The following is a 27730-nucleotide window of genomic DNA, read 5'->3' as shown; positions in this document are numbered from 1 at the left end:
ACCTAAGTCCTTACTCTGTAGAAAAATAACATTTGTCAGAAAGCTGCCATATTGTTTCCCTTAGACAGTACAGTATGCGGCTATGCATAACTGACTGCACAGAATATTCCAATTTATACAGTTTGTACTAATGTATACAAGTCATCATGTCCCTGGCCGCACACACTGAACTGCTTTCTGTTCTGGTAGGTGGACGCCATTATCACTCTGCTAAAAGGCAAAGTCATGGCAAAGGCCTTTGAGGAGACAAAACATTTCCCAATGGAGCACAGTTTGCAAGGTGAGTTAGCATTGTATATAACACAGTACACAGTAGCGAGAGGGATCCCCGGCATCCAGGGGTTCTTCAGTGTAATTGGGTGCTTGTCATCTGAACCCTCCTATTCTCTCTGTAGTTCAATAATAGGGTTCATTCCCCCAGAACTTCCTATTTTGAGAGCGAGACAATGATGATGCGCTACTTATTATACTCATTATTGTATAAGATGTTTACAGTATATTGGGTTTGTTTATAGTGGGTTTACTTATACGTTTTCTAATTGACCTGGTTGTTTAAACTTGATTGTGAGGCTTAAGTTCCCCTTAAGTGCTGACCCTTTCCTGCCGTTTCAGTTAAACACATTAGGTTGAACGATTGCCGAAATAACCCCAGATGCACCCTGTGTGCCAAAGGTTTAAACACAAAGTGAAACCATGACCCTGGGTGACCGATGCACCTATTACGTATAAAAAAAAAAGGAATAAATATAATAGCAATACAATAACAATAATTCTCAATGTGTTTATTTACGCAGAATTTCAGAAAAAGGAGGAATGGACTATTAAGTGCCGGAGTATGATCCAAAAAAACATACGAGAAGATCCCTGGAACTTGCCGAACTCCATTAAAACGCTAGTCGAGAGCATCCAGAAATATGTGGAAGGTTGGTATAAAGAGAATGGCATTACCCATTGGGTATAGAAACTGCCCCCCCTTTCCCTTGTTACTTACTCATTTATTAACTTTACAAAAATATTCAGCTCTGCCTTATATCTATTATATTTTTACAGATGGGAAAAATCAGCTTCTTTTGGCCTTACTGAAATGCACAGGTAATAATTCCACACTTTAAAATAATACCCCTACTATGATGTCTTAATAGAAGAGAGAGAGTCTGTGACTCCAGCAGTGGGTGGGGCTAGGATCTTCTGATGGCAGCTTACAGTGAAAAAAACAGTGAAAGAAAAGGCAATAGAAGTTTCTTAAACCCTTTTATTAGTATGGAATGTTTTTTGTTTTTTTTTATTTAATTGCTTGTATTAGATATACCATGACCTGGATGAATGAAAATCTTCATAGTCGCATGGAATGTTATTGTTTTTATATTTTATAGATACAGAGCTGCAGATCCGGCGGGATGTAATTTTCTGCCAAACATTGGTGGCCGCCATTTGCACCTTCACCGAGCAGCTGATGGCGGCGCTTAACTACCGGTATAACAATAACGGCGAGTACGAGGAAAACAGCCGGGACGCCAGCCGAAAATGGCTGGAGCAGATAGCCGTAACTGGAGTCTTACTCAACTACCAATCACTACTCTCCCCCAGTGTGGTAAGTAGAGTTGCCACCCAGCCGGTATTTTACAGGCCTAGCCGGTAAAACACCTGCCAAGGCCGGGGCCGGTATTGTAAATTTACCGCCAATGCAATCGCCGGTAATTTGAAATACCCTTTAAAAAAAGCCCCCGGCCTGCCCCCAATTCGAAAATAACTTACCTTTTTTCCAGCGCTGTGAGATGTAGCTCCGCCCCTTTTAGCGGCACACCACATGGCTCCGCCCCTTTTAGTGTCACACCGCGTAGCTCTGCCCCCTTTTGGTGCCCGCCCCCCACTGGCCGGTAAAATTTTTTAATAAAGGTGGAAACCCTAGTGGTAAGTGGTCTTTTATTACATCACCAGGGCAATCGGATCAGTGCAATTTGCCCATTCACTCTCCATTGATATATATAATAATAACTCTATATATGTGACTAGTTTAAGGGGAATTTGGGGTTGGAGCCAAACAGAGCTGATCCCGCAGGTTGCAGTTTGCTCCGAAGGGCAAGTTGACCAGTTTGTCTTAAAGGTCACAGGAGCTTGCATTTCTCTGAGGCTCCGTGGGAAACAGAATCCAATTACAGTTGTACCCAACGCTTCCAAAAGCGGAGCATTTCTCATACCCCATAGGGACGGGGCCTGTTAACGCACCGTGCAGCTCCAACAAAGGATCATTCTGAGCGAATATCTGCAGGGAGCTCACATTTTAGCAGGGTGAATAGGGCATTTTGTGCTCTGTAACTTATTATGGAAGAGACAAGTCCTGATGTGACCTGGAAGATTTAGACCTCATCAAAGAACTAGGGAGGACGCCTGGTAGTCAGCGAGTGCACACCGCCCTCTAATGGCCAGACTCTTTATTACAGTAATAAAAAATTCTGTGTTGTTTATAATTGCCCAACTGCCTGTTCTTTTCCATTATTTACCCACAAGCCTGCCTGCGTGGCTCTTTGCTTAGCGGCTATATCAGTCTGTTTACCCATAATAACATTTGAGAGATTTTTTAAAAATGATTATTTTCCTTTAAAGGAGAACTAAACCTTAAAACTGAATGTGGCTAAAAATGCCATATTTTATATACTGAACTTATTGCACGAGGCTAAAGTTTGAGCTTGTCAATAGCAGCAATGATCCAGGACTTCAAACTTGTCACAGGGGGTCACCATCTTGGAAAGTGTCTGTGACACTCACATGCTCAGTGGGCTCTGATTGGCTGTTGAGAAGCTAAGCTTAGGGCTCGTCACTAATTATCCAGCAGAAAATGAGCTTCCCTGGCTGTAATATAAGCTGATGCTACAGGTTTGCTGATTATTAAATTCTGATGCTAATTGCTGTTTCTGTGCTGCCATGTAGTAATTATCTATACTAATTACTAATCAGCCTTATATTGTGACATTTCTATTCTATGTGTACTTTATATTGTGAGTGGCTCCCTAAGCTCAGTAAGTGACAGCAGCACAGAGCATGTGCAGCGAATCAGCAGAAAAGAAGATGGGGAGCTACTGGGGCATCTTTGGAGACACAGATCTTTACTGCTAAAGGGCTGTGGTTGCCTTGGGCTGGTACAGAAGCACAAAACATCATGTACAACATTTCTAGCCACGTATATAGTTAGGCTTTAGTTCTCGTTTAAAGGGGTTGTTCACCTTTGGGTTAACTTTTAATATGATGTAGAGAGTGATATTCTGAGACAATTTGCAGTTGGATTTCATTTTGTATTATTTGTGGTTTTTGAGTTATTTATCTTTTTATTCAGCAGCTCTCCAAGTTGCAGGTTTAGTAATCTGGTTGTTAAGGTCCAAATTACCCTAGCAACGATGTACTGATTTGAATAGGACACTGCAATATTAATAGGAGAGGACATACATAGAAAGATGAGAAATAACAATACATTTTAGCCTTCCAGAGAATTTAGTTTTTAGATGGTGTCAGTGAGCCCCATTTGAAAGCTGGAAAGAGTCAGAATAAGGAAATAATGCAAAAACTATTTAAAAAAAAAAAATTAAGACCAATTGAAAAGTTGCTTAGAATTAGCCATTCTTTAATATACTAAAAGTTAACTTAAAGGTGAACCATCCTTTTCAATAGCACTGGCATGTTGTGCCAACCATAGGACTTGGTATTCATTTTTCTTAATTCTCATATTTCCCCCCCAGAAGGAAGAACGGATCATGCTGGAAGATTTTAAAGTGACGCTTTTAGAACTGGACAAAGTGGTGTTTTATTTTAAGCAGATGGATGAAACACTGGTAGCAAGTAAGATACTGATAGATTGCTCTTCAGAAAAGGGGGGCAGAGGCCGCTGGGGAATTTGGGTTTGTGGGTGGGAGGGGGACATGAGGTCAGATGGTTTTGCACTTTATTAATATGGGGAACATATTCTGTAAGCATGTTGAATGGATCTGATTGGAATAAGAGGGAGAGAGGGTGGAATGAGAGGGAAATCATTTTTATTTTCTGTAGAGTTCAAAGTGGGGTGAGGTCCATTTTCTAGTAAATCAGTAGCTCAGAATTTAATAAAATAAAAAGACTTTATTAGGACATACAAAAAGCCTAATGCGTTTCGTGCCTGAATGGGCACCTACTCAGGTCTCCCCTTGGTACAATCCTTAAAAAGTGGTGTCGACCAATTAAAATACACTACATCACACTTAGGGGCAGATTTATCAAGGGTCGAATTTTGAATTTAAAAAACTCAAATTCGACCAACCGAAATGTAGTAAAAAAAAAAATCAAAGTTTTTTTTTTTTGCAGGTGAACAGTCTGTGTTTGTTCGAATGCATCCGAATTCAAATCGTATGAATTGAATCAAAGTAATAGCGCTTTCGAAATCATACGAATCGAAGTTTTTCCCAAAAAAACTTTTTCAAAAGTCCAAATAGGTTCTAGAAGGTCTCCCGTAGGCTTAAATAGCAATTCGGCAGGTTTTAAATGGCGAATGGTCGAAATCGACAGTACATGATTTCGATATTCAAATTTTTTTAAATTCAAATCGAATTTGGATTATTCCCTAGTCGAAGTACACAAAAATTAGCTAGAAATTCAGATTTTTTTAATTCTAATTTTCACTTCGACCTTTGATAAATCTGCCCCTAAAGCTGGCCATAGACGCACAGATCGAGGATTCGTACGATTTTCGGATCGTGTGTGGAGAGTGCCGACATCTTTGTCCGGCAGAGATCGGTCATTTGGTCGATCGAACAGGTTTGATTTTGACCCGACCGATCCCGCCGGAGCCCATACGGCCGAACATTCAGATTACCCCAGATGTAGCCATGCTCGTTAATGGCATATCGATGAAAGATCCGCTCGTTTGGTGATGTCGCCAAACGAGCAGGTCTTTACATCTATGGCCATCTTTAGTCTTAACCAATGAGTAAAAGGCTCAATACAAAGTAACAAACCAATAAGAAAACAATTTCTAACCTATGAACATAGATCATATAGTGTTTTACCCTATAGGGTGAATAAAAGGTACAGAAAAAATATAATATAATAAACTTATAGAAAATATATAAAAAATATATATATAGGAGATATATTAGAAAATTGGGGAAAACTTGTTACACAAGCCTTGGACTGGGGACTGTCCGGGTAAGGAAACATTAATTATGATTTTTTTTTTCTTTCCCTTTATTCTTGATTTATAACTTTTTTTTCAAGTATAGAGGCATACACCACTACTTTATTTATATAGCGCCAACATATTGCATAGCGCTGTGCAGAGATGAAACATGCCCATCAATCCCTGCCCCATAGAGCTTACAATCTATGACTGTTACACACACATTGGGGTAACATGACTGTAGAAATTGAAAGCGGTTGTTCACCTTTAAATTAACTTTTAGTTTGATGTAGAGAGGGATATTGTGTGACAATTTGCATTTGGTTTTCATTTTTTTATTATTTGTGTTAATTAGCTTTTTATTCAGCGGCTTTCCAGAAATCTGGTTGCTAGAGTCCTAATTCCCCTAGCAACCATGCACTGATTCAAATAAGAAACTGGAATATAAATAGGAGAGGCCTGAATAGAAAAATAAGTAATAAAAAGTAGCAACAATAAAGAAGCAATAGAGAATGGGATCAAGGGGTTACAGCGGCTCCAATTCCTGTAATATCCAATGGAAGGAACCAGTCGCATCACCAATTACTTTTCTGTCCCTGCTTGACCCTCTGCTTGTGCTTTTTTGGTTTCAGATACGCCAGTTTTCCATCACATTGAAGGGAATCGCCAGTCGCTGAAGGTCATATTTTACCTCGATAACTACCACTTCTCTAAACTGCCGACTAGGTTCGAACATGGCGGTAGTCTGAAACTCCAGTCTGTGCTGTTTACAAAAGGTAAATGATTTTGGGGTTCTGGGAGAGGGGTGGGAGGCGTTACCTTGTCATTGCCCTTTGCTAGTGTTAATGGCAGTTCTGTACCCACCTGAGTAAGTAATACACTGCCATGTACAGAATTGGGTATAATTATCTGATATTCTGGTTGGCATGGGCAGGGAGATGCCCGGAGAAAGATGCCCAGCTTGCTGATGATTCAATAGGAAGGGGTGTTGGCATTAGAAGCCTAATGGAAAGACATGAGCAACTGCATGGGTGTTCCAGGCATTTAGGGAAGCAGCAGGCACTAACATCTAGTACAGTTAATTGAACAAAAGTAGCAAATAGATCTAGGATTTACTCTGCAATATTCTGATGCTCATTGGTTACTCCTATTTAACAACAGCTCTGGAAAACCTTGAAGGCCACGTCCAGCCGAGCACTAATGAGTCTCTGGAGGAGATGCAGCAGCAAATCAACAGTATTTCCATGGAGAAGGTGCAGAGTTACTACCGCAAACTCAGGTATGAGCCCTGCAATTCTATGGCACCCGTCTCATTTTAATGCATATTGTTAATTATTTGGCTTTCCTTATGCCACATTTTATACTTCTCCTTTAAGCAACACAAACGCATATTCTTTGTCTATCCAATTAGATGGCCAATTTTATACTTGAGGTTACTTCCCCTTTAAGCAACACGAAAGTCAATTCTCTGTCTATCCAATCAGATGGCTCACTGGTTAATAGATCAAATAAATCCAGTGATTATTGAAGGGTGGCCCCATCCTTCCCCTGTACATGGCCAAGCAGTGATTCTGTTCTGACTGCTGCAAATAGATCTTTGTGGTCTGATGCTCATGTCATTTGGTTGGAAATGATGGGACTGGAAGACTTGGTTGTCCTGTGTGTGTCAGATCTGTTAGATGCTTGCTTGTAAATCTTAACTGGGAGACTTCTCTTATTTACAGAGCATTTTACCTTGAAAAGTCCACAGATTCCAATACCACTGCAATTAAAATTGACCAGGTGAGTAGGAGACACAGATATTGCTATCCATCCACTATCTATCTATTATCTATCTATTAATCTATTTATCTATTATCTATCTATCTATCTATCAATATATTTATCTCTCTCTCTCTCCCTTCCTCTCTATATATCTATTGAACGCTATCTATCTATCTATCTATCTATCTATCTATCTATCTATCTATCTATCTATCTCTCTATCTATCTATCTTTCTATTTCTCTCTCTATCTCTCTCTCTATCTCTCTCTCTCTCTCTCTCTCTCTCTCTCTCTCTCTCTCTCTCTCTCTCTCTCTCTAAAATATATAGATATATGTAAATAATATATATGTGTATAATTATGCAGCAGTCACAGGTACATTATCTATGGATCCATCATTAGATTTCTTTTACCCTCAGCTGATCAGGCCCATGAATGCCCTGGATGAGCTCTGCAGGCTCATGAAATCCTATATCAGTACCAAGCCTCTTCAGTCGGGATATTCCAGTGGTTATGCTCATGGGGTGGGGCACTTACCCATCTCCTCGGAGCTCTGCTATCGGCTTGGTGCCTGCCAGATTGTAATGTGTGGGACCGGGATGCAAAGGTGATCTCAAGAATAAGATATTACCACAAGCATTGCACAGCCAAAAAGCAAGTCATGAATGCTGCTTGTCCCAGTGGCAAATATCCATTCTGATCCCCATTGTAAGCAGCAGTCCTGTCCTGCTTTATGGCAGCTGAGATTCTAGCTATCTGTATAACAGAGCATTCTGTCCCAGTGGCTGCATAGATCCTATCTGATCCCCATTGTAAGCAGCAGTCCTGCCCTGCTTTATGGCTGATATTCCAGCTATCTGTATAACAGAACATTCTGTCCCAGTGGCTGCACAGATCCTATCTGATCCCCATTGTAAGCAGCAGTCCTGCCCTGCTTTATGGCTGAGATTCTAGCTATCTGTATAACAGAACATTCTGTCCCAGTGGCTGCACAGATCCTATCTGATCCCCATTGTAAGCAGCAGTCCTGTCATGCTTTATGGCAGCTGAGATTCTAGCTATCTGTATAACAGAGCATTCTGTCCCAGTGGCTGCACAGATCCTATCTGATCCCCATTGTAAGCAGCAGTCCTGTCCTGCTTTATGGCTGAGATTCTAGCTATCTGTATAACAGAGCATTCTGTCCCAGTGGCTGCACAGATCCTATCTGATCCCCATTGTAAGCAGCAGTCCTGCCCTGCTTTATGGCTGAGATTCTAGCTATCTGTATAACAGAACATTCTGTCCCAGTGGCTGCACAGATCCTATCTGATCCCCATTGTAAGCAGCAGTCCTGTCCTGCTTTATGGCAGCTGAGATTCTAGCTATCTGTATAACAGAACATTCTGTCCCAGTGGCTGCACAGATCCTATCTGATCCCCATTGTAAGCAGCAGTCCTGTCCTGCTTTATGGCAGCTGAGATTCTAGCTATCTGTATAACAGAACATTCGTCCCAGTGGCTGCACAGATTCTATTGGATCCTCATTTATTGCTGTGCCCACAGTTATAAAGTATGATAAGTGCACACAATAGGGAATACTCTCATATAATACAGAAAATAAATATTGAACCCCCTGTATATAAATACTGTATATTTATGTCAAATGAGATTGCCGAGTTAATTCCATTCTGTTCCATGGCAGGAGCACATTGAGTGTCTCACTGGAGCAAGCGGCAATCCTTGCCCGAAGTCATGGGCTGGTCCCTAAATGTATTATGCAGGCAACAGACATCATGAGAAAACAAGTAAGTACAGAGACTTGGAGTGGACTGGAGTGACTTGCTTTTCAGAGAAGAGAAATATACATATAGTCTTAGCCCAGGCACAATGTATAGGGAACTTTTAATGAGAATTTGGTTCACATCCTGCAGTTTAGTTCCAAGACTTGCCATTCTATTTGTGTTTGTCACTCACTAGCCATTTAGAGTGTAAGCTCTTTGAGCTCTTTATATGCCACATATGCTTCCTGCACTTACTCACTATTAGAAAAGTACTGTAATACTTACTTTTTTTACAATGTTACATTACAATGTTACAGCTCCTGACACTACATCACCATTATAACAATATTATTTTCTGTGTATAGCAAAAGGAACTCTATACCATATGTTTAACTTTTAAGTCTCCTGTGCTGTATGTACATGTATGCTGACATTTCTGGTACCACTCATTCATTATAGAGGATAATGTACCCCCGACTGAATATTCACTGCCCTGTATAACTCAGCCTGCAGCCTTGTGCCTTTATATGGTCACAGAACAACCCCTCAGTGACTTCTAATATCCTTATCATTTACAGTAGGGGGTACATTATCCCTTATAATACATGAGTGATACTCAGAGTTCCCTGTATAACTCAGCCTGCAGCCTTGTGCCTTTATATGGTCACAGAACTAATCAGTGACTTCTAATATCCTTATCATTTACAGTAGGGGGTACAATATCCCTTATAATACATGAGTGATACTCAGAGTTCCCTGTATAACAGCCTGCATCCTTGTGCCTTTATATGGTCACAGAACAACCCCTCAGTGACTTCTAATATCCTTATCATTTACAGTAGGGGGTACATTATCCCTTATAATACATGAGTGATACTCAGAGTTCCCTGTATAACTCAGCCTGCAGCCTTGTGCCTTTATATGGTCACAGAACAACCCCAGTGACTTCTAATATCCTTATCATTTACAGTAGGGGGTACATTATCCCTTATAATACATGAGTGACACTCAGAGTTCCCTGTATAACTCAGCCTGCAGCCTTGTGCCTTTATATGGTCACAGAACAACCCCTCAGTGACTTCTAATATCTTTATCATTTACAGTAGGGGGTACATTATCCCTTATAATACATGAGTGATACTCAGAGTTCCCTGTATAACTCAGCCTGCAGCCTTGTGTCTTTATATGGTCACAGAACAACCCCTCAGTGACTTCTAATATCCTTAGGTACATTATCCCTTATAAAACATAGTTATAGTTATAATTCATAATTACCTGTAGTGCTAACACTTATCCCTCTATCCCTTTGGTGTAGGGCCCACGTGTAGAGATCTCTGCAAAGAATTTAAAAGTGATGGATCAAATGCCACAGACAGCCCCTCGGTAAGTATAAAAGCAGCCATATTATACTCTATTATTATCCTCCACCCCCAGTTTTATCCCTGACAAGCCATAGATGAAATCTACAATATGGAAGTACCATCATCACAGGTTCCATGGATTAAATATCATGAACTTTATGCACATTAACTGACAATGTGTTGAGCACTACTAACCCACTGAGCATAATAGGCAATCAGATGCCAGTTTTTATTAATGAAACTGCAGTTTTCCAAACAAACTGTATATTTTGTAGCATCTACTGTTGATTTTTGGACCGGGATAAATTTATGGTGTTTAGGCGCACACCTGTGCACACCTGTTTGTTATTTTTGGGAACCACTAGACATTCAGAGAGGTTACAAAAAGTAGAAATGGAGTTTTACCCTGGAGAGGCATTCACTTCTAGAGGCACGTACTGCCAGAAATCTCGGAAATTAGGAGAGCACCCAAAAAGCATATTAAATGCTGTGAAAATTATTTTATTGCCGACTACTAGTACTATATATGTATATATCGGGATAGTGGTGACCCGATCGGTGAAAGTTGAACTCCTACACTGGTTTGGACTTGCAGTGCGTTTGGATAGTCTACTACTTTGAATCAACGGTACTACCAGAAATATTGAATAGTCCCATGAAAAGGAACCGAATGAGATTGCTGTGCAAGTTGATTTGGGCAGATCTCCTATTGGGCAGCCATTGCTGTATAATAGAGAAATTTCTCTGGTGGGTGTAGTTCTTCAAAATATCCTCAAGGTGTCGCTCAAACACCATATAGGTTCTACTAGTCACTTAAGGGTCAGGGCACACACTCAGATTCAGGGAGATTAGTCGCCCGGCGACAAATCTCCTCTTCTTCGGGGCGACTAATCTCCCCAAACTGCCTCCCGTTGGCTAGAATGTAAATTGCCGGCAGGATGGCACTCAGATCGATTCATTTTCCGAAGTCGCCTGAAGTTTCCACTTCGGGCGTTTTACTTACCCCTCGGTGCAGATTCAAGCATCAGAGTTCTTCTTCTCTGCGGAAATCTTCAGGATGAGACCGGCGGGGTGGTGCATGCGCAGTTGGAGTAATTTTCTGTTTTTGCGACAACTGCTCATGCGCCGAAACTCATGAAAAAGTCTCATTCCGAAGATTACCAAAGTGGTTGAAGATGGCGTCCATAAAGTGCCAGTCTTATTCCGAGGATTACCAAAGTAGCTGATGCTGGCGCCCGTAAACTCTGATGCCTGAATCTGCACCGAGGGTAAGTAAAACGTTAGGGGCATTTGCCCGGGGTAACACTGGGGGGGAGGAGGGAGGGGTGGGGTCTATGTTGGGTAGGGAATAGGGGTTTTTTAACAGTAGGGTTTAGTTCTCCTTTAAGGTGGCCATACACTATTAGATCCACTCGTTTGGCAAGTAGGGTTGTCACCTTTTTTGGAAAAAAATACCGGCCTTCCTATATATTTTGATTTTTTTCCTATTAATAACATTGGGGTCAACCATCATTTTTACCGGTCAAGCCGGTAAAATACTGGCCAGGTGGCAACCCTATTGGCAAGGTCGCCAAACGAGCAGACCTTAACCCGATCTTAACGGCTGGGCGATATCGGGTGAATCCGAACATTCGGCCCTGGGACCCATCTGGAGCCCCCATACACACACAACAGATAAACTGCCAAATTAGTCTAAAGGACAGATATCTGCCCGTGAATGGCCACCATTAGCAACTATAGACTGATGTTATCAGATGTGAGTGTATCATACAGAACTGTTGGATCTTCTCTGTGTGACAAGAGGCTTCCCCATTGCAACCGGTAATTGGGGTCTGCTGGGTCACTAACGCCTCTGCACGTGAATGGGAGCTTCCATACTGTATAACCGCAGCAGATGCATCCCCCATTCCTTTCAGAGCTAAATCTAAGGCATAAATGTTATATATACTAGTGCAGGGGTGTCCAAACTTTTTGCAACGAGGGCCAGATTTAGTGAGGTGAAAATGTGTGAGGGCCGACCATTCAGCCTGACATCCATTCCGATGTAGCTAGCTTGTGATCAGGATCATTCACTCCTGGAGATGGACGGCGTTTAGGAAGTGGAGAAGTGGAGTCTGTTTGGACTTATTCTCCGCACCTCAATTAAACAAGGAATTGCATAGCCGTAGCAGTAATATTTGGGCACATTAGTGAAATGATCTGACACTTGGTCTATACTGCTGCCTGTGTGCTGAAGGTGTTATATAGACATATAATGGCATGTAGTGACGCACCGCTCTCACATACTTCTTTAATTTACTGTACTGGCACATCAATACTTCTATTGCACCTTCAGCTCTAAAGAAGTATGTGAGAGCGGCGCGTCACTACGATCATTTCGCTAATCATGTGCCCAAATATTACTGCTACGGCTATGCAATTTCTTGTTTAATTGAGGTGCGGAGAATAAGTCCAAACAGACTCCACTTCCTAAACACTAATGTGCCCAAGTATTACTGCTACGCGACTCCTGATTGCACTGTGCAGGGCAGCCACATTATTATTAATTTAATGATGGAGGCTGAGGGCCGGTGTAAATTTGAAAACGGCCTGCAATTGGCCGGACTTTGGACATGACTGTACTAGTGGTATATACTAGGGTCGCTGTTAGGGATATGGCATCTCTCATATGTTAAAATATAAAAGCGCAGGGCACCCAGAGTTTTTGTGTAGGATATTAATGTTTGTCACTGATCGTTGGGACATTTTCTGTTCTTGCAGGATCTACAGGTTGTGCCAGCCGCCGGTGGATGGAGACTTGTGAGCCGGGAGGAGAGGTATATCAGTTATTAGAATACACGCCGGTGGAGATGAAGGGACTACTCGGAGCCACAACGCTTCTTTATCTCAGAAGCTTGGATCCAGCCTCTCTTTGCTTGTCGATAAGCTTGGCCTCCCGGGCCCCTGGCACTGACAAGACTGAATAATCTCTGGGACAATGATCCTGCCAGGGCTTGTGGGCAGCACTAGAAGCCAATGAAGGATCCCCGCGGGCATAAGAAATTGTGGCTGTAACCGAGGAGGATTAAAGAGACTCGAGAGACTGTCATTCCGATGTTTATCTCCTACAGCGACCTGCACTTTCTGCCCAACAACCGTCCCATTCTCTTCTTAATCTATTTATTTTAAACCTTCTTCCAATCAGCACCAATCATCGTTCTTTTATACCCTGGGTTTTATGTCTGTATAGCACCCCCCACCGTGTCCAGTCTTATCTAATCAGGAACTCACATTTTATCAACATTTTATACCTTAAATTAAATACATTAAATTCATTTTAAATAATTAACACAAAGGAATAGGGACGTTAATAAAAAGAGCGTAGCAAACTGGCAGGCCTTATTGAACTACAGTGGAACCTTAATTTTAAATCCCCTGATTTTAAGTTTTCCCCTCACTTTAAATTGTTGTTTTGTGGTCCCATCTATATATTATACATAATACATTTCCCTGATTTTTTTTACACCATTTTTTTCTGATCCACTGAAAATGTAAAATGGGAGTTTTACTGTATAACTCTATCATCAGCTGAGGATTATGGGTACAGTAGTCCAGCTGCTTTATTATGATCCCACCCCTTTCCTTATTTTAATTCACATTTATGAAGGACTGGGTCCCCAGCGAAGTGTTCAAGACCCAACATAGCAGAAATATATTCATTGTTTTAAAGTATTAATGTACAGATATGGGACCTGTTATCCAGAATGTTCTACCTGGGGTTTTCCGGATAATGGATCTTTCCTTAATTTGGATCTTAACTGTACTATAAAATCATATAAACATTAAATAAACCCAATAGGCTGATTTTGCCTCCAATAAGGATTAATTATATCTTAGTTGGCATCAAGTACAAGCGACTGTTTTATTAGTACAGAGAAAAAGGAAAATTATTGTTCAAATTTTTAATTATTTGTATAAAATGGTGTCTATGGGAGACAGCCTTTCTTAATTCGGACCTTTCTGGATAACGTGTTTCCGGATAATGGATCTCATATCTGTAGGAAGACCTGATGTTGTTTCCATACCAACTACAATAGGGGGAGGGGCAATCTTGTGCCTCTTGAAGCTGTCACATTCACGGTATAATAATAATAATATAATATACCAGCCTGGGACCCATCTAATTATTCCCTATAGGCAGAATATTAGGTAAAACCTTTGCAAGAACAATCATGTTAAATAAAGAACATTGTATGAATAATATCGGAGGGGGAGGGGCTTTCTTTCTGGCCTATCAAGGATCAGAATAAATATTCTTGATGACTAGGAAGCGTTTACAAACCATTGACTTCACTGTATAAGAGGGAGAGAGAATTTTTTTTAGCTCTAAAAAGGGGCACTGCCATGGGGGCTATTTGGGTGCAGCAGTTGGGTCGACCATTGCCAGTATTATTTTGTATATTGTTCAAGGCGTTTGCCTTAGGAATTAGTTTGCTAACAGGAGACCTATGACATTTCTGTATATATGTAAATATTGTATTCGTTAGATCAGGGATAGAGAAACATGAAGCATTTCAGCCGTTGCTTAAAATTGTAGTTCTGCAACGGCTAGAACCAGTGCTTCTGTTCAACTGGTTTGCTGCTCTCGGGACCAGCGAAAAGTTTCCTGCCTGTTTGCCTTTTTTATTTGGCCCCAAATGAGTTCTGCTGGCTGGGAGAAAGGTTGATCATTATGGGATGTATCCGTTGCATGGAACTGGTGTATACTGACAATGTACAGCAGAATATATATACTAAATACTGTCCCTTTCAGCTTCTGCTCTTGCCAACTCCAGGCCGATCAATCCCACATGCAAGTGCGCTAAGAGGTGAACCCCTTAGTGCTCATTTAGGGAGCACGTCTGTCCAGCTTCTGCGCTCTGCACCCTGCACCCAGGGCCCTAATGCGACCTGCACCCCCAGAGTTCCTTAACATGGCGTAAAAGTGCACCCCTTAGTGCTCATTTAGGGAGCACATCTGTCCAGCTTCTGCACCTTGCACCCAGGGCCCTAATGCGACCTGCACCCCCAGAGTTCCTTAACATGGCATAAAAGTGCACCCCTTAGTGCTCATTTAGGGAGCACATCTGTCCAGCTTCTGCGCTCTACACCTTGCACCAAGGGCCCTAATGAGACCTGCACCCCCAGAGTTCCTTAACTTGGCGTAAAAGTGCACCCCTTAGTGCTCATTTAGGGAGCACATCTGTCCAGCTTCTGCACTCTGCACCTTGCACCCAGGGCCCTAATGCAACCTGTGCCCCTTAACATGTACATCTAAATGAAGGCAAATTAGGGGGTAGGGGGATACCTGCACTCTTCATAATGCAATAATGCATCTATTTAGTCATGGGGCAGCCGCAGGTCTCTTGGTTGCATTTTACAGTGCAGAAACCTGCGGCGGTACATGTAGCACTCAGGGCAAATTGCACCCATTGTTTGCACTTTGTACCCTGCCTTGAACCCTTTTGTGTGTCGTTTTATACACAAGGGCACCCCCGATTCTCAAAACACCCCTTCCTTGTTGTGAGTGGAACGGGTGGAGCTATACAATGAGAACGAGGATGATATAGGAGTTGTAAACGGATGCTTGGATTTTCCATGGAGCTGTTGTACAAGCACAGACATACAGTAGTTCTATGCAATGGGATGCAGTTCATGTTTCTCAGGCAGCTTATGGTGGATAAAGAGCAGAATTGTTGCTTGATAACTCATGTACAATGTCTTTACCTGATGCTGATGTTTGTGTATCTCTTACACCCTGCTTTTCTCTTTGGGACCAATTATGAATGCGAAAACCTTTTAACTGCCTTAATAAAGCGCGGCATGTCGGCCATGGGAGACGCTAACCACAAACGCGGCTGCTTCTTTCATTCCTTTGGGAATCCTGTCTGCGAAATGAGATTTCTGGTTGAGGCTCCAAACAGATGCGACGCTAATGAGACTATGAGAGGCGCTGTGTGCCCTTATCTAAAGGGGAAGAAACCCAACCTGCAAATAACTTGTTTGCCTTTAATCTCCCATTCTCTGTGTATCGCATGCACCAGGGAAAAAGCACCGAGCCCCAAAAAAGTAACCCACTTGTATTTCACTCATAGCAGAATCTTACTGAATATGATGCATTTATTAGACTGGCCAGGGTGAGGCGCTATTGCTCTGTTTAAATGATTTCATATTTATTCCAAAATCACTTTTGCAGTAAGTAAAGTGTCTGGACTGTCACGACCAGTGGGAAGTTGGTATTGTCACAACCCAGTGGCCACAGTGGAGTCTCAGGGGCCCACTAGTCGTAGTGTGTGGAGTGGAGACCTAGGCTGGGATACAGAGAGATCTGCAGGCTCCAGTTATTACTTAGCAGCCGTGCAACATGAATCTAAATTAAAGCAAAATGCAGTATAACTTGGGCTTGCCAAATTAGGATTCTAGTCACTTACTTGAGACCCAGTCAGGATCAAACTTGGCCAGCGGAACCCGTAAAGAAACCAGTAAGAGCTGGCCTTCATGGGCCCACCGCCCCAATTCTGCTTCCCCATGGTACTGTCGGAGGAAGAGCTCTCGCACCCCTAGGGTTGCCTCCTGGCCAGTATTTTACTGGCCTGGCCGGTAAAAATGATGACTGAACCCAATGTTATTAATAGGGAAAAAAGATAAATATATAGGAAGGCCGGTATTTTTTTCCAGAAAAGGTGGCAACCCTACGCACACCCGTGCTGAATAATTAATTAACAAGTAGCTTGGCGCTCAGTGATTGAGGCAACGGCAGCCTCCGGTAATCTGTAGAAAGCAAGCACACTGACACACAAGACTGTTGTTGCAGGTAACCCCATGCGATAATTTTAATGAGGAAATGCAACGCCCCCTTCTCAAGCATAGCGGATGCCGGTGTGAGAGATACATTTTTGGCAGGACTACACGGCTGTTTCCGACGCGCTGAGCAAAATTGCAGGCGTCACGTCGGATGCAACGGAAATAAGGTAAGTAATGCCAGTGTCGGATCGTGTCGCATTGTTGATGCGACATGACACGACTGTCGGTTGCAAGTGCAGCGTCTGCATCCAACAGTCTTGACTATGTGTTTTTTATAGTTACTTCAATTTGCAACAAATGGGCATCTAGTTACAAGTAACTAGTTACTAGTAACTTGACACTGGGACTGTTCACCAAGGAAATCACTCTGTAAATTGACTACCTTTTTTCCTGATTATGTTTTGGCTCCATTTTTTTTCTGTTTTGATTATTTGTTGGGATTATAAATTTTTGCATTTTGTATGTTTTTTTTTGGAATTTTTCCCATAGTCTTTTTATTCATATGTTAATTAAGTTAACCAATTGATTGTTTCACTTATAGGGCAGGACTACATGGTTGATTCTGCGGCGATCCGACGCGCTGCGCAAAATCACAGGCATCACGTCGGATGCAACGGAAATAAGGTAAGTAATTCAATTGTCGGATTGTGTTGCAGCGTTGATGCGACGCGTCAAGACTGTTGGATGCAGACGCTGCACTTGCAACCGACAGTCGTGTCATGTCGCATCAACGCTGCAACACAATCCGACAATTGAATTACTTACCTTATTTCCGTTGCATCCGACGTGATGCCTGTGATTTTGCGCAGCGCGGCGGAATCAGCCGTGTAGTCCTGCCCTATAAGTGAAACAATCAATTGGTTAACTTAATTAACATATGAATAAAAAGACTATGGGAAAAATTCCAAAAAAAAACATACAAAATGCAAAAATGTATAATCCCAACAAATAATCAAAACAGAAAAAAAATGGAGCCAAAACATAATCAGGAAAAAAGGTAGTCAATTTACAGAGTGATTTCCTTGGTGAATAGTCCCAGTGTCAAGTTACATTGTAACTAGATGCCCATTTGTTGCAAATTGAAGTACCTAAAAAAAACACATAGTAGACAAATAAAAATTGATACAAAAAGTTAAAAGGAATTCATCTTACCCTACATATGAAGGGGGAATAAAGGAAGAAGTACCTGTCCCTGTGTCAGGATTACATACAATTTTTTCTTATCTGGAAGAAAATGGAAAAAACTGTTAAAGGCTTATGAGAAGTTATAGAAAGCAAGACAAATTGTATTCTTCTTTAAGACCTCTAGGGTATTTAGCCAGATCCAGAAGCACTCCCTCTGTAGTAACAATCTTCATTTGTCCTGGCCTTGTTGTGCCACTACTTCTTCTAAAGGTGGCCATACACGGAGAGACCGATATGCCCACCTTGAGGTGGGCAATATCGGGCTGATCCGATCGTAGGCCCTAGGGCCCAACGATCGGATCCTAACGAACAGTAATGGGCGGTTGGATCACGGGACCGCATCAAGAATAGATGCAGCCGCGATCCGACGGGATTTTTCGTCCCATCCGATCGAGATCTGCCCGACTTTCGGCCAGATCTCGATCGGGGAAGCCCGTCGGGGGGCCCTATACACGGCCCAATAAGCTGCCGACACGGTCTGTCTGCAACTTTTATCGCCCTGTGTATGGCCACCTTAAGATCCCCATGGTACTGTGCCATCCTGGGTGGTTGCACATGGGTAGTTCAGAAATACAGAAAAGTACCCTGGGCGACTAGCAACTAACTTTAACAACTTGGGGTTCCTAATAACGTAGCACCCCCAGTGAATGGATCTTTCATTTTCCTTATTGTTTATGCATGGAACCCAAACCCTAGGGGGCAGATTTATCAAGGGTCGAAGTGAATTCGAGGGAATGTACGGAGTAAAAAAGTAATTTTTTGGATACTTCGACCATCGAATAGGATACTACGACTTCGAATTCGATTCGAAGTAAAATCGTTTGAATATTCGACCATTCGATAATCGAAGTACTGTCTCTTTAAAAAAACTTTGACTTCAATACTTCGCCAAATTAAACCTGCCGAAGTGCTATGTTAGCCTATGGGGACCTGCTACAGCATTTTTCTAAGTTTTTGGAAGTCTAAGTAAAATCATTCGATCGATCGCTGAAATCCTTCGAAACGTTCGAACGATTTTACTTCGACCGCAGGATACCCAAATTCGATGAAAAAAACTTGGACTTCGATATTCGAAGTCGAAGTATTCCAATTCGATGGTATTTTTTAAATTCGACCCTTGATAAATCTGCCCCAGGTGTCCCCAATGTAACACTGGGTATATGTCAAAATTCGATGAAAAAAACGTTGACTTTGATATTCGAAGCCGAAGTATTCCAATTCGATGGTCGAATTTCGAAGTATTTTTAACTTCGAAATTCGACCCTTGATAAATCTGCCCCTAGGTCTCCTATAATTTAGCTGGAAGACTCCTACAACATATATCCATAATGCCATTATAATTAACAATCTCTCTTCTGTTCCTCATTAATGAGATTCATTATAAGGAATCCTGTCATATCTGCTTCCCCCCAAACAATATCGGGTCACCTCGTTTCCTGGCTCCATAATCTGCCGCAGTGAGTTACTTGCCCTTTAAATCTCCTGAATTCTCTCTTTCCGAGTTTCTCCAGTAGAATTTGTGCACAAGGCAGGTTTTTCTCTCCCCGGCTAATGGGTTTTGGAGCTCAGGTGAAGCCTAATTGAGTCTGACAGGAAAATGAAATGGGAGCCTGTGCCAAACACCGGCCGGCTAAACGGGGGAAAAACATTCTGTCACACAAAGAGTTGCGACTCCTGAGAGAATTACATGCAGGTGACAAATTTCGCTCGCAACATTCTTGTTTTTCCTGTGCAATTTCAATTAAGAGTGAACTGCTGATGAGGTTGGAATAGGGTAGAGACAAATAACTTATTAATGGGTTACTGGTATCAGAAATAAACCCAGTGTTTACGTTCCCTGGAAACCACCAGGAATATTGGGTAGGACAGCGTTGTTTTAGGGGAAAATGGTACTTTCCATTATGGAGGAATTCCATTCCAGGTACCACTCTTCCTTTCTTTTAGATATACAGCAGTCCAGTCTTGCTTTGTGGCAGAAAGTCTAGATATACTCAGTAGTGATGTGTTGGTCAGGAGAAACTCAACCTACAAAACCTTAACCCACACCCAACTCACAGAATGTTGTCATTGTAGGACCTTTGGCCAATCCGTACCTGTGTCTTCCCATTCTTTACACTACTTTACACACGCCCCTGGATCCAAGAGAGAAAATCTTGAGGGACAGAGGAGGGTTATTGCAATGTAGGGGATCAATACAATGTATCCACCGCACACCTGTTTTCTCCAAAAACCCAACTGGTGGTTGGGTTGCCACCTGTCTGGTTTTGGCCCGGAAAGCCCGGTAATTTGAAGGGCTGCCTGGGTCAAAATTTCCGCCCCGTTTTCCAAATTAGGAAAACCAGGCAGGATTCCCCATGATTGGCTGATCAATTACCTGACTTTGTCCCATAGCAACTGCAACATATACGGAGCCACATACACACACAATTTATGCAGTTGGGGAGCTTACACCATTTATTGAATCAACATTTTGGGGAAGGGGTACACCTACACCCTCCCTTCATCAGGATCCAGCATATACCTGACAGGAAGGAAGGCCTGCACAGGAAGCGGTAGGAGAGAAGCTGACAGGAAGGAAGGCCTGCACAGTAAGTGGTAGGAGAGAAGCTGACAGGAAGAAGGCCCGCACCGTAAGTGGTAGGAGAGAAGCTGATAGAAAGGAAGGCCTGCATAGGAAGTGGTAGGAGAGAGGCTGACGGGAAGCAGGCCTGCACAGGAAGTTGTAGGAGAGAAGCTGATGGGAAGGAAGTGCTGCAGATGAAGTGCTGCTGTGAGGTAGAAGCAGAGGGAAAGCAAGATGCTTCAGGTTCCCACATATTACTGTGAGTGAAAAGTCAGTAGGGAACCCCAGTGGCAGAAAAGCGCACTCTATTTAGGGTGTGGAAGGAAAGGGGGTCCTTGTCAGGGCTCTGAAGAACAAAGCGTGCTCTTCTCAGGGCACGGAAAGCCAAAGGGAGTTCTTCTCAGGGCTCTGAAGAAACTGTCACATAAGTATACCTCCCAGCTGTCCTGTTTACAAAGTTTCTAAAACTGAAATGGCTTTTGGCAGTGAGCCCAGAATACGTGGCAGGCACACTTAGATACATTTGTTACAATTTACGATAAGCAAAAAAATTTGCGGCATATGTTTTTGTCCCTCTTTCTGTTTTCCAAATGTTGGTAGTATGCCATCCACCTCTCCACTGTGTGTGTGATTGTGGATCAGAGAAGTTCTCAAGGAGGTGTATTATAGCTCAGTCTGTCCTGACCCTGGGTGGAGGCCAAATCATTGAGTACCTGCTCTCCCCTGTAGCGAAGACACAGGACTCCTGTAGCACCACAAGGAAGAAAATCAGTGCTTGATTTCCTGCAGTAGCAGAATAGGGCTACGATAGTAACACAAGTCAAGGTGTCATTCAGCGCCGGGCCAAGCCGACCTAGACGCCCCAGGCAACCCGGCCGGCCAGCCCGCTCCCTTCTCCGTAATCGTCTCAATGTGAGTGCACGCCCAAACTCAACTTGCGCTTGAATGTGCAGTAGCATAGGGGAAGACAGGGGAACGATGGAAGAGCGTCAGATGGGAGGGGAGAGCGTCGGATGGGAGGGGAGAGCGTTGGATGGGAGGGGAGAGTATCGGAGGGGAGGGAGAGCATTGGGAGGGAGGTGAGAGCGTATGATGGGAGGAGAGAGCCATAGAGGGGAGGAAGGAAAGCAGGACACAGGGTAGCAAACAGGGACTAGAGGAAGGTAGAAGATGGTTTTACAGGTATGTGCCTGGCGCCCCCCTGTTGTTGCTCCCTAGGCAGGTGCCTCTTCTGCCTACCCCTAGTTCCCTGGTGTCATTGATATAATGAAAAGGGGCTGATGGGGTAAACAGATGGTAGTCTGAAGTAGTAGGCAGTAATCTGCCTTTATATGTTGGAGCAAATTAAAGAAATTAAGGAAGCAGAGCTGACTGGCACTCAAACGGATCCACAGGATCAGAGATATTCAGTTAAAAAATATTTTTATTAGTAGAAAAATTAAAAATATATCTGCATCTCCATCCACCCTACGCGTTTCGCACCTTTTAGGGTGCTTAGTCATGGGCTCATGGAAGCTCTGCTTCCTTATCTTCTGCTGTACTGCTCCCTAAAGCTGGGGGTCTGGGGCTGGTGCACCCGGACCACTTTCACTGTATGGTGAGTTACTTTACATTTAATTCTGGAGCACCGTGTCCTCCTCTATACATTTGAAGCAAATTAAAGGAAGTTTAAATTCGCCAATTATGACCTCTGAGAACAATATGAATGTTACACAGCAGCTATTGGCAAAGAGTCAGGCCTGGCACCCACCCATTATTGGCTGAGGGGCAGTTGGTATTTATTGGCTACTGGGTTTACTTGCAGGGATTGTCTGGCCCACACATCACTGGCAGAGAGTCCATTTCCAAAGAACAATCAAGCACAAGGTTTAGAATTTACTTTAGCAATTAGATCCATTACATTCCTGATTTGGAGATATCATTGGGTTCTAGCACCCCCAGACTGGGATTGTAGCCCGAAACATAAAGCATATATTTGTTGCTTTTGTTGTCCTTGAATATGGTATAGCAATATTCTTTTGTCCATGCGGCTGAAGCTGAGATAAAATACGTGGATCATACAGATTTACTATTGATTTTCCCTTATTTCCATCCAGAGATCTCTCTAAGCACCCAATCAATAACATGTTAGGGAAAGAAATGGCGGTTGGCGGTTGCAGGCTCACATGTCAGCGATTCCTCATGGAAACAGATGGGCTGTGTCAGGCGCATTTTGATTTAAAAAAAAAAAAAAAAGTTCAATTATTTCCCTACCTGGGAGGATTTAGCTTCTCCCTCCTGCTCGGAATTTCTTGCTCTGCCAGATGATTGGTGTGGACAGTTAATCTACCGGCTATCAGCGGGGATGGGGCACCAAGTGCTCCTTATATGTGTGTGTCACAGTATGGAATCCGCCATTTTAATATAAAGAGCCAAATGGATTTTGTATTATTTTTTTGTCTTGTCGGCTTAATGCTTGTGCTGAATATTATTCCTTTTCAATAAGGATGCTGTGAGCAATTCCAGAGAGTTACTTTTCTCTTTTATGTTATTTACTAGTAAAAAATAAGATAGCTAGAATCTCAGCCACAAAGCAGGGCAGGACTGCTGCTTACAATGGGGATCAGATAGGATCTGTGCAGCCACTGGGACAGAATGCTCTGTTATACAGATAGCTAGAATCTCAGCTGCCATAAAGCAGGACAGGACTACTGCTTACAATGGGGATCAGATAGGATCTGTGCAGCCACTGGGACAGAATGCTCTGTTATACAGATAGCTAGAATCTCAGCTGCCATAAAGCAGGACAGGACTGCTGCTTACAATGGGGATCAGATAAGATCTGTGCAGCCACTGGGACTTTATTGTTCTGTTATACAGATAGCTAGAATCTCAGCTGCCATAAAGCAGGACAGGACTGCTGCTTACAATGGGGATCAGATAGGATCTGTGCAGCCACTGGGACAGAATGCTCTGTTATACAGATAGCTAGAATCTCAGCTGCCATAAAGCAGGACAGGACTGCTGCTTACAATGGGGATCAGATAAGATCTGTGCAGCCACTGGGACTTTATTGTTCTGTTATACAGATAGCTAGAATCTCAGCCATAAAGCAGGACAGGACTGCTGCTTACAATGGGGATCAGATAGGATCTGTGCAGCCATTGGGACAGAATGCTCTGTTATTAGGGATGTCGCGGACTGTTCTGCGGCGAACTTGTTCGCGCGAACATCGGCTGTTCACGTCCGCCGCAAGTTCGCGAACGTCGCGCGACGTTCGCCAATAGGCGTTCGCGTCAAAATCGTTCGACCATTCGACCATTCGGTCGCTAAAATCGAACGATTTTCGTTCGATTCGAACGAAAATCGTTCGATCGAACGATTAAAATCCTTCGATCGTTCGAATCGAACGATTTTCGGATGTTCGAAGTTCGCAAATGGTTCGCGAACTGTTCGCATTTTTTGCCGGTGTTCGCGAACGGCGTTCGCGAACACATTATCGGCCGTTCGCTACATCCCTATCTGTTATACAGATAGCTAGAATCTCAGCTGCCATAAAGCAGGACATGACTGCTGCTTACAATGGGGATCAGATAGGATCTGTGCAGCCACTGGGACAGAATGCTCTGTTATACAGATAGCTAGAATCTCAGCTGCCATAAAGCAGGACAGGACTGCTGCTTACAATGGGGATCAGATAGGATCTGTGCAGCCACTGGGACAGAATGCTCTGTTATACAGATAGCTAGAATCTCAGCTGCCATAAAGCAGGACAGGACTGCTGCTTACAATGGGGACCAGATAGGATCTGTGCAGCCACTGGGACAGAATGCTCTGTTATACAGATAGCAACGGGGGAATGTAATAAAAATCGCTAACGGAAAAACTATTCGCAATGCGAAAAGTTATGCCTTTGCGCGAACAAATTTTGCTTTGTGCGAATTTAATATAGCTTTTGCGAGCCTGGAAACTGTTAAGCGACCACTTCCGACAGTGAAAGACCGTTTGCGAATTTTATAGTTTGCGCCAATGCGCAGTCAATGTAATAAAACTTCTTAATGAAAAAGTCGTTATGTTTGCTCCAAAAGATTACGACACCTTCAAGCTCTTCTTATGAGTGCGCAATTAAAATTCGCAATGCGCAATTAAAATTCGCAATGTAATAACAGTTAAGGAACAATATTACATTGCGAGATGTGGATTTTTAGTCTTATTGGTGCGAATTGTTTTGCTCTTTGCGACTTTTATTACATTCCCCTGCTAGAATCTTAGCCATAAAGCAGGACAGGACTGTTGCTTTTTGAGATAAAGAAAGAAGAACCAGGTATAAGAGAAATGATAAATGTCCTGATTTATGACAGTGTCTATTTAAAAGCAAAAACTGGGGCGTTATTGCTGAAAAGCCAGTCTGCACCATTACTGTAAGATTAAGGATGTGTGCTACATATTTAATGGTGTTTAATGATACGTTAGAAAAGAGACAGGCAGGAATCACAGGGAGTATATGGCCATTGAAGGGTTGCATGTCCCAGAATGCTTAATGACCCAACAGCGATGAAGTAAAGCAAAGACTTGCGATGATGTGGGCCATTAAGTAGGATCTGCTGATCTTCATTCAGCTCCTTTCTGAGCTATTTTATTGCAGACAAGACAATATGGGGCAATAGCAGAAAGCATCTGTTGAGTGTGGGCAGCCGGCAAGTTTTGCTACTGGGGTGGGGGGCCCTGAGGTGACAACCCCGGTGGGCACCAGACACTCCAGTCTGACACTTTATACTTTAGTCAGTGTGATGTATATGAGAACCATTACAATGCAAGCAGTTTCACAAGAAGGATGAGTGAAATTTTAGATTTCTTTCCCTTTAAGGGGGTCATTTGCAAGTAACACAAACCACCACTAGATAACCGACCTGTTTAAAGGGATTCTGTCGTTTTTATTTCTAAATGACACTGTTTACACTGCAAATAATTCACTTTACAATATAACATGTCATTCCTGAACCAGCAAGTGTATTTAGTTGTAATATTGGTGTGTAGGTGCATCTCAGGTCATTTTGCCTGGTCATGTGCTTTCAGAAAGAGCCAGGACTTTAGGATGGAACTGCTTTCTGACAGGCTGTTGTTTCTCCTACTCAATGTAACTGAATGTGTCTCAGTGGGACCTGGATTTTACTATTGATTCAGGCGATATTGCCAGGAAAACTGAGGGTAGCTGCCTGCTTGGCCCTGCAAACATAGATAGATTGCACTGGGGCTAGGGTTGCCACCTTTTCTGGAAAAAAAATACCGTATATTTCTCTTTTTTCCCCTATTAATAACATTGGGATCAACCATCATATTTACCAGCCAGGTGGCAACCCTAACTGGGACCGATAATTTTTTTTAACCTGGCCGGTCAATTTTCTGACAGATGTCAGACAAAAAAATCATAAGATGCATGATCCCAATAATTTGACGGGTTGCACTGAACTTGATCGTTCACCAACGAAAGATCTTTGCATCTATGGGGACCTTTAGATCTACCAGGCAGCTGTTATCTTGTGTTAGGGAGCTGTTATCTGGTTACCTTCCCATTGTTCTGTTGTTTGGCTGCTGGCGGGGGGATATCACGCCAACTTGTAGTACAGCAGTAAAGAGTAATTGAAGTTTATCAGAGCACAAGTCACATGACTGGGGGCAACTGGGAAACTGACAATATGTCTAGCCCCATGTCAGATTTCAAAATTAAATATAAAATAATCTGTTTGCTCATTTGAAAAATAATTTGCAGTGCAGAATTCTGGTGGAGCAGCACTATCAACTGATTTGTTTTGAAAAAGAACATGTTTTCCTATGACAGTATCCCTTTAAATAAGATCTTAATCCTAATCGTCAAAGGTTTTGATGACACCAGGGCTACTGGATGTTCTTCTTTCATTTCACCTGATGTTATGGTGGCTGACAGATAAGCCAAAGATTTAGGCTCATGGCAGGTGGAACGTTTTCTCAGCTGGCACGACGATTTATAGTTGGCGGGAGGAAGTTTTGAGTGATTAGTTGCCCCCGAAGAAGAGGCATTTTTTTGCCGGGCGACTGAATCTCCCTGAATCTGAGCGTGTGTCTTTGCCCTAATAGAGCTGCTCCAGCTGAATTCTGCACTGAACAAAGAACAAACAGATTTTGTTATATTTAATTTTGAAATCTGACATGGGGCTAGACATATTGTCCGTTTCCCAGCTGCCCCCAGTCATGTGACTTGTGATTAGGGTTGCCACCTTCTCTGGAAAAAAATACCGGCCTTCCTATGTATTTATCTTTTTACCCTATTAATAACATTGGGCTCAATCATCATTTTTACTGGCCAGGCCGGTAAAATACCAGTCAGGTGGCAACCCTACTTGTGATGGCAATTGGTGCAGTTCGTTTTCCAAAGTCATCTGAAATTGCCTCACAAAGAAACTTTGGGCGACTTCAAAAAACAAAGAGCTCCGAGTCCCACCAGCAATTTAGATTCTAGCCGGCGCGAGGCAATCTCCCCGAATCTGAGGGTGTTTCTCTGCCCTTAACTGATGTGGTTTGAAAAAATCACATGACAGTCTCACTTTAAGGATCCACAGAATAACACATCACTAAAGTCTAGATGAGAAGCAGTTTCCATACTGTGGATATACACAAAACAGAGCTCCTTTGCTGCATTAGTGTTTGGTCTCCCCAACTCAAAGCAATGCACCCTCTCAACTGGAGCACAAAGCAGAATATACACCATTGGAGACTAATTATTTGGTGCTGCCATTCCCATAGATCCATATTGAAGAATGACTTAGTCTGAGGCATTGTGTCAAGTCCTGAGCCTTTTCTTAGCCCTCTTGTGCTGTTTGTTATAGGAAATAAGGTGTTTTGTCACATCGTGTCAGGCACTGAGCATTGTATTAATTTAACTGTCAGCACTAGGAATCCAATCTTGTTTCCTTCCAATCTGTTTTATGACAACAAGCAGAATTGTGGCATCCTCTGAAATGTGTCACCTGCGAAGAAGCTTTGTTTTTCATGGCTAAAGTAGAAAACAAAAAAAAAGCTGTAGAATAATTCCAATATTTCAAATTTCCTGACCAATTATTGCTAGCTCGGAGGTAGCATGTTAAACTCGGGGATTTAAAGGGGTTGTTCACCTTCGA

The 27730-nt window shown here is 42.6% G+C and overlaps 1 protein-coding gene across 1 annotated transcript in view; it reads left to right on the top strand.

The window, feature by feature from the left end:
- Window positions 1–15883, top strand: part of prex1.S (phosphatidylinositol-3,4,5-trisphosphate-dependent Rac exchange factor 1 S homeolog) — a 168949-nt gene extending 153066 nt beyond the window's left edge. The window contains exons 29-40 of the mRNA XM_041579090.1: window positions 190–280; window positions 795–923; window positions 1051–1092; window positions 1374–1591; window positions 3732–3831; window positions 5773–5916; window positions 6302–6419; window positions 6865–6922; window positions 7324–7511; window positions 8588–8690; window positions 9982–10049; window positions 12788–15883. Coding sequence (XP_041435024.1) covers window positions 190–280; window positions 795–923; window positions 1051–1092; window positions 1374–1591; window positions 3732–3831; window positions 5773–5916; window positions 6302–6419; window positions 6865–6922; window positions 7324–7511; window positions 8588–8690; window positions 9982–10049; window positions 12788–12830 — 1302 coding nt within the window. The 3' untranslated portion in view covers window positions 12831–15883. The remainder of the gene's footprint in view (window positions 1–189; window positions 281–794; window positions 924–1050; window positions 1093–1373; window positions 1592–3731; window positions 3832–5772; window positions 5917–6301; window positions 6420–6864; window positions 6923–7323; window positions 7512–8587; window positions 8691–9981; window positions 10050–12787) is intronic.
- Window positions 15884–27730: the final 11847 nt, after the last annotated feature.

Source organism: Xenopus laevis, chromosome 9_10S, assembly GCF_017654675.1.
Source record: "Xenopus laevis strain J_2021 chromosome 9_10S, Xenopus_laevis_v10.1, whole genome shotgun sequence".
In the NCBI taxonomy this organism is placed as follows: Eukaryota; Metazoa; Chordata; class Amphibia; order Anura; family Pipidae; genus Xenopus; species Xenopus laevis.
This window is presented reverse-complemented; position numbering and strand designations above follow the sequence as displayed.